Here is a 13,315-nt window from a genome sequence, read left to right on the forward strand (position 1 = left end):
ATATGGAGAAATTGGAGTCAAATCACCAGAATGCATTTCCTTTAATATCAGTGGTTTAAAATAATGTGATTAACAGAGCGTTGAATGGAGCACTGAGGTCTAACAGTCTGCCCTCAGAGGCCATCGGAGATCGTTTGTAACCTTCACTGTTTCTGTGCTGTGATACATAAATCCTGACTAAAACTCCTCAAATTGTTCCTCTGGAAAACATAACGTAGCTGTCTGATAACTGTCTGTTCAAGAAATAAGGAAACTGATTGGTCCATAGTTAGCTGAGACAACTGGAGAGTAAGAAAGCAAAGGCTTTTTAACTAGTGGTTTAATTGCAACTACCTCGAAAGCTGGTGGTAGATATCCTGTTAATATAGATAAATGAGTTCTTTGAAAGGCTGAGTAGGAATGGGGTCTAACAGACATGCTGATGACTTAGAGCAAGAAGTTAGTTTGGAAAAGGGAGACGAGTCTAAATATTAGCAGTCCTGACACAATGATGCTGTTTATAGCTGTTTTCCTCGGGGACCAGGAAACTTTGGACAAGCTCGTTGTTTTTCCACCACTGGGACCTGGAAAAACTCTCCCCTTCAGCAGGTAGTACTTTCTGAAGGTTCAGAAACTTTGGAGGTGCAGCTTGAAGCTCTCACTCGCTCCGTCTCAGTCACGTCTGGATCTATCTTCACAGTAACGGGTAAAATCAGAGGATCTGCTTTCCAGTCGGTAAAACACACACACGCAGCTTTCCAGTGTTGGAAAATGATCAGGATGTTCATGTTTGGTAATGTATCCTGACTGCTGAGCCAAATCTTTTAAAGGTAAGAGAAATGTCAGCCTGCTGCAGGCCCACACCTGCACAAATGTTGCACCTGAAAAGCCCAAAATTATGTTGCGTAATACAGACGAACTGCACAAAGAGTCCTTGCAGTAGCGGGGACGGATAGTTCTGCTGAACGTCCCGAGGAACGATCGCTGGATTTCAAAGTCTAACTCAGTTTGAATTTTAGCTGCAAAAACATGAAACACCCCGAAATCTGAAAAAGGTTCTTTAAAAATGAGGTTTCAAAAATGGAAAGTACATTTTCTAAGATGCTTGATTACACGTCTGCTCAAACAAACAAGCAGCCACGCTCGGAGCGCACACGCGCTGTGTCTGTATATTTTTCTTGTTACTCCCAGAAGGAGCGTGACTAGCGAGTTAATCTGTCCGCCAGCGATGCGGTATGACACAAAGCTGTTTATTTCCCTTCTCCTCTCTCTCTCTGTAAAGCCTAATCAAGTTTGTATCAAGCTAAATAATGCCTTAGCGTGAAATTGGTGTCTTCAGTCAAAAAGCACTCTCGAGCCTGTAGTACAAGAGAAGGCAATTATGTACCCTCCACCCTGCAGCCCCGCCTCCTCTTAGTGTTCATGTAGAGTGTGTGTGTGTGTGTGCGTGCACGTGTGTGTGTGTGTGCGTGCACGTGTGTGTGAATATGCACCAACTGTACCTCATCATGTCTCATCTCCTTCTGGCATCATTCAGCTTTGTTGGTGAATCAGTCTTGTCTCGGTGAACTCTGAACCTTCATATGACGTGTGTGTGCGTGCGTGGGTGTGTGTGTGTGCATGTGTGTGTGGACCAGTCTGTAATGGTGAGTGGAAGCTGCTGGGGAAACTTCTAGTTCAGTTATTTCTGGAGCCTTCCCTGGAGTCATGGTACTCTGGAGAAATGCTCTCCCTCTCCTCCTTCTCTTTCTGTCCTACTCCTTATGCTTCCTTTCGCTGCCTTCCTTCACCTCTCGTCCTTCCTCGCTGCTGCTTTCTTTCTAACCTCTGTCTCACCTTCTGCTCTTCTTCTCCACCGCCTTTATATCCTCCTTCACTTCCTCTTTCTTCCTCTACACGTCTCTTCTGCTATCGATTCGTCTTCCCGCCACACTCTCTCTGACAGACAGAAAAACAAATGTCAGATCAGAGAGGCTCTTTAATCTCAAGCTGTGTTGTTTGGCCCTGAACATCAGCTCTGTACTGTCTGTGTGTGTCTGTGTGTGCGTGTTGTGTTCTCTTCGTAGTGTGTTAATAGGAATCTCTTACAAACCTTGCTGTACAGGTGAGTTTGTGCGAGTCGCAGGACTAAAAGATAAAACCAGAAAGTCTTCTTACAACAGCACGATTGTTTTCTACAGCAGCGAAGCGTGCGCGGCTATGTTGGTTTATTTTGGTAAGGTCTGGGATGTGTGACTCATTTGGGAACCGCTGGTTAGTCTGCTGGTTAGAGGGGCGTTTGCACAGGGACTGATTTACTCTTGCATCGCTGTCTTGCTGATGGCTGGTCGCTCACTGACACGTGTGCGTAAATAACACTGTAATGCTGGTATGTCGCCGATCTGCGTCGCTGCTGTCGGTTCAATTGTTTTCCTCAAAGTTAAAAAAGAAGTTTAACTTGATCCGCCCGCTCTGCATCACCCAACATGAAGTCGTTCAGTGTCACTGACCTTTACTGGTCCACGGTCCCCACATGGCCCTGACTCGCCTCTGCCCGGTGTAGCCAATGAATGAATTCCTCATTTGCACTTGGTCCATATATCCTGTTTACATGAATGCAACCAAACCGGCTCAGACTTGGCTGGCCAAGATGACAAACGGAAGCCAGAAGGTTTCCAGGATCAGAAAACTCCTCCCTCCTGCAGATTATACATATTCATATGCAGAATCTGTTGATAGAGATTACAATCACAATGACCTCATACATAAAAGAAAGAACAGAGAGGTTGTTCATGACAAAACAACGAAGACGAGGACTTCTGTAAGCAGAGAGGAAAGACGAAACGATTGCTGAAGCAAAGAGAATTTCAAAATCTGTCGAACGAAATCAGATAGAAACAATTCAGATTGAAAGAGAAAAAACAGGAGAGGAGGGCAAAGCAGAAAAAGGAGGAAAGAGAAAGATAGAGAGGGCGATGGAGCTTGTCCGCCAGGCTTTGTGTGGTTGTTGTTCTTTCTCGCTGCCATCCATCTAAGCCCTCTGCTAACTCTGTCCCTTTACACACACGCTCACAAACAAAAGCACACATGCACGCACACACACGCTGTCCCAAGCCTCAGACTAGCCTGGTGATTCTGGCCAATGGCTCAGTGCTTGGGATGTGTGTCTGTGTGTGTTTGTGTTTTAAGGCTGTTTTGTTCAGAATGCAGGCAGGCAGAGAGAGCGGTTTTACTGCTGATAAAAGTATTTGGTTAATCAGCTTCTGTCCCTGTCCCCTGTGTGTGTGTGTGTGTGTGTGTGTGTGTGTGTGTGTGTGTGTGTGTGTGTGTGTGTGTGTGTGTGTGTGTGTGTGTGTGTGTGTGTGTGTGTGTGTGTGTGTGCGCGTGCGTGCGTGTGTGTGCCACAGGCCATTGAAGTTTGGGGGTCTCCCGAGGGGCATGCTGGGGATGTAGATTGGCATCAGCCCTCGGCCAGTAGCGTCACCAAGTTATTCCTGAGGGAAAGGGAGGGCAGCCAATGAGAGAGTCCTTGAGTGCTATAGGGAAAATGAGGGGTGTGTGGGGAGGAGTGGGGGCAAGGAAGTGAGTTGGAAAGGGGAAGTGGGAGAAGGAAGAATGAGTGTCTAGGATGAGAAGCAGAGACGGACAGATAAAGAGAGAGGGAGAGAGTCAGATGACAATTACCCTCTTGACTCCTGTCCAGCGCTAGTTGTCAATCAGCTCGCCCCTGTGGGAAAAGGATCCGCCTATCATTGGCTACAGTGACCCACATCCCGCCTTTCTGGGCTGTCTGGCCGGTGCGCGATTGGCCAGAGTGACCTGCTCGTCAAAGAGATCTGGGAACAGCAGAGCCTTGGGCTGCTCTGGGAATAAATGGCCCTGATACTGTGCATGTGTTGTTTAGGAGGGGAAAAGACAAAGGATTCGCTTTGTGAGACTGGAACTGCTTTCATGGGACAGAAGAGAAGGAGAAACAAAGATAGAAGGGAAGAGAGTTGGTATGTGGTGGGAGAGATAAAGACAGAGAGGGAAACAGGAAATACATTTAAATGGGTGCTGCAGTAAGAGCCAAAGAGAAAGCATGGAGGCTGAGCACGGATCCAAGAATCACTTAAGAAAGGAGCAAATATCAAAGAAAGGTGGAAGGAAAATACTGAAGAGGCAAAGGTAGAGCAGACGAGGGAGGGGGGAGAGGATGCCAATAATGGAAGAGAGAGGGGAGAACGAGTGTGTGTGGATAACTGTGCCAGTGACAACAACTGTGTAAATATTTGTTTATGACAACAGGATCATGATGCAGAGGCAGAGCTGCATGCTGCAGCCCTCCTCGGCTGCATTTCTAAAATTTGATGTGCAGAAATGAAAAACGGAGGATTGGACGACTACCATCCAAACGGTAGTATACGTGACAGTACTGCCGTCCGTCTGTGAGGTTCTGTGGTGCACGGGGAAATACATGCAGCGTATGACAGAACTCACATTCCCAGGCTGCTCCCGGGTGTTCGATCATCCCCTCTGCAGCCTTTATTCGTCACATAAACACATTTTTCAGAATAGCTAACTTGTTGGGAAGCTGGTGTCAGAGTGTCTTTGAAGCAAAGAGGATTAATTACTGAAGCGTCCAACAGCGGCGACTTGCAGGCGCTCTGAGATAAACCTGGTAACGGAGAGCTCTGAGCATGTTTCCTCAGCTTCCACGCCCCAACGGGCTCAGCCTGTGCGGACTAATCGCACCGTTGATGGTTCGTTGTCTAATTTCTGCACGTTTTTGACCCGGACACTGGTGTTGTGAGTCCGTGTGTGTTTTGTCATTGTGGACGCCCTGGTACAATTGCATGCTTGACTGGCTAATGAACCGTGACAGCCCATTATAATGCAGACAGGAGTGTTGCTGTACTGTCAGTTACTGTGTATGTGTTATGCATGTGTTTACATCTGATTATTTGTCTGCGCACAGGTGAGTCAGGGGTGCCAAACATAAGGCCCAGTGACCAGAATCAGCCCGGCAAAGACTCCAGTCCAGCCCACTGGACACCTGTGGAAAGGAAAGCATTTGGCTTGGAGCGATTCTCACTTGCATAGACCTCCCACACGGCCACTCGTTCCACAGTAGAAGATAAACAGCTGAATGACAGAAAAGTCCCAGTTTTCCACTGTGGGCTTCTTTATAGTGTCCACAGTGTTTGAATGATTGAATTTTCTGTTTCATAATTATAGGACAGTCTAGGAAATGAGCTTTTCTATAAGTTGACAGATTTCTTTTACTACACCAGCGTTTCTCTTCAGCATTTTCGTGTAGGAAAATTGAGATGTACAGTTTTTCTTATATCACAATATCACCGTGATTAAATGCGTCATTAAGCTTCTTCACACTAACAGAAAAGAGAGTTTCACTGGTTTTGCCCACTTTTGTCCCGTGATGGAAACTGAGTTTGACAGCGTGGGCCACATACAGCCTGGACCCCAGGCCCCACACCAAAGTCACCTGCTCAAGCAGGTGAGATATTCTGTATTTACACTAATTAGTGGAAGGAACTCAGGCCACCAAATCACAATCAAATAGTCTGTGTTTATGCTCATGCAGTAAACCAGGTGTTCTTATTTATAGTACTCGATAGGCGTCCTTTCTTAAGCACACGTGTTAGACTCACATAGACTCTAGAGCTGCCACAAACGATTATTTTGATAGTCGACTAGTCACCGATTATTTTTGCGATTAGTCGACTAATCAGATCATCATCCATTGGACGTAAAACTACAGCTTATTGCACCAGCAGCATCTGCTCTTATATAACTATCATTAGCTTACAGCTGTAAGTGTTTAAGGTCTGTGCTAACTAAAAATAAAGACAAGATGATAGTTTATTAAATTTTAATGAAATTTGCAGATTGTTTCGGTGAAGTTTAATAAACTCCTTGCTATCTAAAATATAACAGGACATCGGAGTAAACTCTCCAGCATCTCACACTTCTGATAATCAGCTGTCTGCTTGACGTTTATTCAGCTGTGTAAAAACTATAACTTTAATCTCAGCCAAACTGATTTACTCAGGAACAAATAAAATACTAAAAAAAGCCAAACAATAACATTAAGTTATCTAAGTGACTCATATATCATGTTTAACCTGAGTAGCGAAAGACGGCGGTGGGTTTGAAAACAATTTGCCGGGAGTCCGGTGTTCTCACGGCGCTAGTGACCTAGCCCCCGGCTCGCTATCGAGCTAGTGGGTAACAGACGTCTCCGAAAACGTCGGAGCGCTTTTGAAAATATGTGGTGTCCTGATAAACTGAGCCGATATTTGAGGTTTACACAGCTACATTCTCGCCTGAAAATATGTTAAACGTTTATTTTGTGACCCAGAAAGAATAATAAGAGTAATATTAAAACTAACTAGCTGCCGCCATTGTTGGAAACTGCGCTGGGCCGCGCTATGAATTCTGGGACACAGCTTCTTCTTCGGGGTTTAACGGCAGCTGGCATCCTTGTACATGCAGTGCTGCCATCTTCTGTTTCAGTCCGTTATTACACTCTTAAATCCTGCTGCTTATTCCTGCGTCTTTTGGGATCTTACAAAGCTTCAAACGACGCGTCGACTATTAAATCAGTCGTCGACGATTTTGATAGTCGACGTAATCGTGACTAGTCGACTAATCGTGGCAGCCCTAGTAGACTCATAAACGAGGTGCCTCAGGGGTTAGTAACAGTGTGTGTGTGTGTGTGCGCAGATGCTCCAAGGATTCCCAGAAGCTTCCTTCTTACACGGTGTCACCCGTGTGTCGTGCTCCGGGGGTTTCATTTGTGCTTTTGTTTCTGCGGCATGTCGGATTGTTTGATCTTTAGCCATCTGCCGTCTCAGTCTTTTTCTGCCTTCTTGCCAGTATCTGTATATTTTGGGCTGTGATCATGTTACTCGGTGATAGCATCTTAAATCCATACCACAATTAACTGGTACAAAATGACACGAATGCTTGCGACTTTTTCCCACTAATGATGAAAGTTCTGTTAAAGGGAAATTCTGCAAATTCATTTGCCAAAAATACACCTGTCTGTTAACATGTAGCTAACGAGAGACTGTGCCTGTTGGAAGCTGCTAGTGCTAAGCTGTTAAACGACTCGCTGTGCGAGTTTGAGCTAGAGTTTGAAGAGGACTGTGACGTGCTGCAGGAAGAGAAGCGATGCATGTGCAAACACATGACTGATTGTTATATTTTTAACCCCACAGGTCACAAAGTGTCTTTCTAAGTAGGTCTGTTTTTGTAATGGGGCACCCAAGCTACAGGTACACATGCACACGTATGTACTTGTACACACTCAGATACTCCCTCCTCTTGACTGATATAGTATCTGTGAGCTAATCCTTCTCACAGGCACACGTACACCCCCGCCGACCGCCTGGTGTGTACAGGGTTCACAGTAACGGTGTGTTTGTCTCTGAGGGGGACAGAGGGAGGATATGGGAGTCTAAATAAAGCTGCATGTGCTTGGCTAATGAAACACGCTGTATTCCCCACAGTCTCATCAGGAGAAATGGGCCTTTATCTGAGGCAAAGTTACCACGAGGTCTTTTTATAATCTCAAACTCTCCCAACTACCACAGGAAGATGGTTTTCATTATGATGTCAGCTTTTAGTGGTTTAAAAAAATAGTTGTCACAAGATCTGGGCAAGCCCAGTTCAGACAGACCGAGGTCGCGGCCGGTAACCTCGACACAAAAACCTTTGATTCAGACGCACGTAAGTCATAAACGTCTCCCTTTATGTTCAACGAGGATCTTCACTGAAACGTTTCATCAGGGCGCTGTGACGTGACCCAGACGATGTGACATCGAGGAGGAAAAATCATATTGAAGCGTGTTAATGAATCCTGGCATCCAATCAGGGCTCAGCTGGGAGCGAACGTACTGGTCATTGTGACGAAGCACAGCAGACGTACTTTGTTTTTCTTCTGGTGTCTCGTATGTTTCTCTCTGCTGTCTTTGGCAGACGGATTTGCTGCGGTGGGAGGTTCCTGTGTTCGTCCAGGGATCCATGAGTTTGTTAGCACTCTGTGGTCCACATCTGGCTCCAACAGGGATGTTGAAGACTTGATCCAAACTTTTGAGTCCTGCAGACAGTTGTTATTATTTTTTTGTCAAATAAGATGAGCCCACAAACCAGGCTGAGTTTATAGACACAGCAGCGTCCTGACTTCAGCACACGAGACTAGAGAAAGTGATGTGGAGTATGAAAAACATCATGCAGATTTGAGAGTGTTGCACTGCTCGCTGTGCATCAGCACGTGGATGTTTACGGCTCGTGTGACTTTGCAACGCTGCTTGCAGCTAATGGGAGGAGCTAAAGTTCGTGTGATTATATGGGTGCAGTTGTGACGCAGCTCGGCTGTTTTTTCCTGTTATAAAAACGATTTCCTCTCTCTTCATTCATCTACAAAAATCACTTTCATGCAGACTTTTAGTTTCTTTTTTAAGAGGGACGCTTTGCTGATTTATAGCTTCTGGCTTTGTTTGGAGCTTATGGCTCAGGTTTGATGTGAGGAGGAGGTTGGTCACCAGGGAGCTGATGAGGACGTGGAGTGAGAAGTATTAGAGAGGTGTAGAGATGTGGAGGGGCGGAGGTCACCGGTGAGAGCAGGATGAGAACAAAACATTTGGAGGGATCAGAGACAGAGGTGAGCGAGGGAGAAGTGAGGCACAGCGTGTCGGGGAGGGGGCGGACGGGAAATCCCATTGTGTGGTGGCTCTAGCCATTTCCTGTTTGTGTGCCAGCTGTACTTCCCTCCTTCCTGTTGTACCCAGGAAGTCGGCATGACAATCCAGCTTTGATCAGCTGTGTGTGCGAGTCTGAGAGATCTCAGGTCATCGTCATGTTTTGTTACTTCCTTGGTAGGTTCAAGTTCAAGTACATTCGCTCCAGAGAATAAACGTGTTTCAAGACAAATACGATGTCCTTAGGCGCTCCCACGCTCGATTGAAAGCAAGACGAGGTGAGGAGTCGCCTTCAACTTGACTGGTGTCTGTAATGCTTGGAGGAAAGCAGGCGGTGACACCAGGCAGGACAGAAAGCATAAACACGGCTTCATAAACCTCCATTTTAATCACAAAGGTGTTTTTTCTTAGTTGTAGAGAGAAGCTGGCGGCATGTTAAAATTGTGATATGATCATTGAATTGTGTGGCTCCTCTGCTCTCCTGCAGGTGGAGGCTCTTTAATTAGCTGCAGGTTAAAACCACCATTTATTTGATTTTCTGTGTCTGTCTCCTTTTTTCTAGCTGTCGAAGAAGGAGAGTCTTCAGAGTGTGGAGGAACCTGGGATGGATCGACTGTTCAGACCGGTTAGTGTACAGGCACACACACACAGTGGTACACAGATGCATGGTGACGTATGTTTGTGTGCGGGTGAGTCCGAGCTGGCCGTTTGTAACGTGTACTCGGGGTAACTTTGAGGTGATGAAAATGGAAACGAAGGTTTAGTGACAAAGAAGAAAGATCGAGGGGACTGTGAAGGTTCAGGGGAAGGAAAGAGGAGACAGAAAACTGTAGCTAGGCAGAGCAGCAGTCAGTCTCAATAATACTCTAATAGAGAGAGATTTGTGTGCTTTTTCACTGCTCTCTGTGGTTTGGTAATTTCCTAGGAGGAAGACAAAGACGGCAGATTTTTTTCTCAGATTTAGTTTTTCCTTAGTCTCCGTGTCTCCCTCCCAGCTCCTCTTGGCTTGTCTTTAAACACTGAGATGGAAATTTAAAGTTGCTCAGCCTTTTGCCTCCATAGGAGATGAACCAGCTGCTGTTCAAGGTTCACGTGTAACATTAAAGAGAAATGACGATTTTATTTGTATTGTGTGTATTAAAGATGGCAAATGCATGAATTCGTTCAATTCAATTTTATTCATACGGCACCAAATCACAGCAACAGTCGCCTCAAGGCGCTTTATATTGTAAGGTCGACCTACAATAATACATACAGAGAAAACCCAGCAATCATATGACCCCTATGAGCAGCACTTTGGTGACAGTGGGAAGGAAAAACTCCCTTTTAACAGGAAGAAACCTCCGGCTCAGGGAGGGGCGAGAGGAGGAGGACAGGTTCATGCTGTGGTTCAGCTGTGATTCAGAGGTCTGTTAGCACACAGGTTTACACAGATGTGTCTTTTATTTATGCTTCAGTCCCAAATCCTGGTGCATCTGTGAATTTTGGAGAGACTTCGTGTTATTCAGGCTACGCTGTAAGATTTCAGTTGCTAGCACCTTTTATACGTCAGTGCCAATCATTGATTCGTCTGCAGATATTTGTCCATTAGTTCCAAGAATCTATCGTTTAATTATGGCAAAATTATGATCTTGACTATTTTGGTCAGCTGTTATAATATTGAGTATTTAACACGATTGTTTATCATTTGTAGAAAATGTATTTCTCTAAAATAAACTTGAAAAACCACCCTAAATGACTTCATGGAAAAAAGAGGCTGAAGGAGACGTTGTCGTCAGGTTGGTGGTTAATCACACCGGAGGGTGTTTCTAACGTTACAGCCTGTGTCACGGGGGAGCCGCTGGTCCCTGCCCGCCTGCATCCTCCACCACGGGAGCAACCAGAGGCTCGGGCCACGGCGGACCTGCACCCTGAGAGCGACGGAGCCTCCTCTTTCTTACGTGCTGCTGTTACCTTGGCACCTCAGTGCAGAGGTCACATTCGGCCTTCACCGTGAAGCTGTGTCTGAATGCTCAACAGCAAATTTCTAATTGGTTTACTTGTTGTTGTCGGTGATCTCCTCTGCAGAGTTGGCGTAAAGCTGTTTATTAAAGGTGTAGGTAGGTTTGTTAGTGAAGATGAACACAGATGAACTGAATCTCCCTGCACTAAACTCCAGCCTCACGGCCAATTGAGGGGCGACCGTGGTTCAGGGGGTTGGGAAGCTCATCTTGTAACCGGAAGGTTGGGGATCGAGCCGGTCGTTGTGTCCTTGGCCAAGACACTTCACCTGCCACCTACTGGTGTTGGCCAGAGGGGCCGATGGCGATATGGCAGCCTCGCCTCTGTCAGTCTGCCCCAGGGCAGCTGTGGCTGCACCTGTAGCCTCCACCAGTGTGTGAATGTGAGAGTGAATGAATAGTGGCATTGTACAGCGCTTTGAGGGTCTCGAAAAGCACTATATAAATGCAATCCATCATTATTATTAAAACTACAGGGCTACCAGACTCACAACTGCTGCAGTGACTCAAAGGTTCACGTGTGCAAACGATGCAGCTGCTGGCACGACAACGTTGGCGATGTTTTCCTCAGCGCTGTCATTGGTGCTCGGTAAAGATCAAAGTCCACATTTTCCAGAAACAGCTGGACTACTGTAGGTGTTTGTCAGCTGAAGTTAGTTTTGCTGCTCCGGTTTGCAGCCCGTCAGAGAACAGTTAAACACTTCCTCCGACTGGATCCCAGCAGGGACGTAAGATACTGCTGAATGTGGTAAATATGCGGTTATCTCTCTCTCTCTGTGCCGCGCTCGCCCCGTCTCTCGTTAAGCTCTGCAGGGATAGGAGGAAAGGAAAGTATGACCCTTGGGGTGTCTATGACGTGCCGAACCCTCCCATCCTTGCCCCCCCCATTTCAAAACTGTGTTAACTCTCCTCCAGGGGCCACTGTGCAGGTCTACGTGTGAGTGTGTGTGTTAAGGGGGTGCTGACTGAGGTCCTGGGTGGCTCACTAGAACTGCTGTGTGTGTCAGTTCCTGCAGGAAGCTAGAGTCCCATGACACACACACACACACACACACACACACACACACACACACACACACACACACACACACACACACACACACTCTTCCTACCATAAAAACACACTGTCCTATATTCCCTTACTCAGCCACTCTCTCAGGTTGGCTGTTGCTGCCAGCATCTGCGTGTCACTGCGTGATCTGCACGCTCTCTTTCTGTCCCTCTGTCTTTGCTTGTGCTTTTACCTTCTGAATGCTTATTTGGGGCGACATTAGGAGGAGTTTGTATGTGTGAGAGAGAGGGTGAGGACCGAGAACTGCTGCCTACGTCTTACCCGAGCAGATTAGAAAGAAAGACCTCGCTTCTTTTACTCCCTGAGAGATGATGTTGAGAAGGACGGGGTGAGAAAACAGGGAACAGCAAAAAAGAAAGGGAACAAGGAGAAATATACCTTCCTATCCTGCTTCCTAATTCATAAACTTCCAGCCCTCTAGGCTATTTTTCCATCCCTCTCATTTGGTCTTTCTTTGACTTACTCTGGAAAATGTGTGTTGAGTTTGGAACGGCCCGCTTGAGAGAAGGTGGAGGGAGTGTGAGGGCGACTCGAATAGCATTGAGCCAACTTATTCTCCCCTTTCCTACATTTCCTCTTCTCTTTTCCTCCTTCTGGCCTTTCTGCGCCCTGAGGTGCCCTGAAAGCCTCCTTTCCTTCTCCCCTCAGTCCTTACCACACCTCAGCGGGACAGAGACACCCCCTGTCTGCTCAGTTGCTGTCTGACTCTCAGTGTGCTGGAAGAAGGAAAAGAAGAGGAAATGAGAGACGAAGTTGGAAATAGTATTGAGCAGCCGTGTTTTCTATTTGTTATTTGTTTATAAGATCCGTGTGTTTCAGTCTCGGGTGAAAGTGAGGAAGTCATGAGACGTGTCCAACTGAACAGGACTCGAGTGTCTCGTGTTAATAAACTGTTGGTGATGAACTTGTTCCTCAAATCACACTGACAGTCTGCTGCAGACTACAGTGACGCACACGCACGCGCAAACACGCGCACACACACCAACGCGCGCACACAGAACGATCCAGTGAGTCATCATGGAAAAGATTTGTCAGGTCCCCGAGCTGAAACTGAGAAGCTGAGACCTTCTCATTGTTGTTCCACCTGTGTGTGAATGTGTGTATGTGCGTGTGTTCACACATGTGGTGACAAAACTGAGCCGTAAAAATGTTTCCTGCACCTGTCAGATCTGTGTCGATATTAGGAAAGCGTGTGTGAGCCCCAGCATACGGGCCGATCGTGGCTCAAGAGTTGGGAGTTCGAGCCCCGGCTTGGACAGTCTCGGTCGTTGTGTCCTTGGGCGAGACACTTCACCCGTTGCCTACTGGTGGTGGTCAGAGGGGCCGGTGGCGCCAGTGTCCGGCAGCCTCGCCTCTGTCAGTGCGCCCCAGGGTGGCTGTGGCTACGATGTAGCTGCCATCACCAGTGGGTGGATGTGTGTGTGTGGATGGGTGGATGACTGGATGTATAAAGCGCTTTGGGGTCCTTAGGGACTGAGTAAAGCGCTCTACAAATACAGGCCATTACCGTATCCAAGCGCTGCGGTTTCTCAGTGCGTTTGATGATGGTGGATTTTATTGGTCAGAGGTTCAAACTGGAG

General features: G+C 46.8%; 1 protein-coding gene across 4 annotated transcripts in view; it reads left to right on the forward strand.

Moving 5' to 3' along the window:
• The window catches only part of znf423 (zinc finger protein 423), a 130,952-nt gene that overhangs the window by 12,284 nt on the left and 105,353 nt on the right, over nucleotides 1-13,315 (forward strand). For all 4 annotated transcript variants that reach the window (XM_080304002.1, XM_026176815.2, XM_080304001.1 and 1 more), the window contains exon 2: nucleotides 9,226-9,288. In XM_080304002.1, coding sequence (XP_080160128.1) covers nucleotides 9,226-9,288 — 63 coding nt within the window. The remainder of the gene's footprint in view (nucleotides 1-9,225; nucleotides 9,289-13,315) is intronic.

Source organism: Astatotilapia calliptera, chromosome 7 (assembly GCF_964374335.1).
Source record: "Astatotilapia calliptera chromosome 7, fAstCal68.1, whole genome shotgun sequence".
Classification (NCBI taxonomy): domain Eukaryota; kingdom Metazoa; phylum Chordata; class Actinopteri; order Cichliformes; family Cichlidae; genus Astatotilapia; species Astatotilapia calliptera.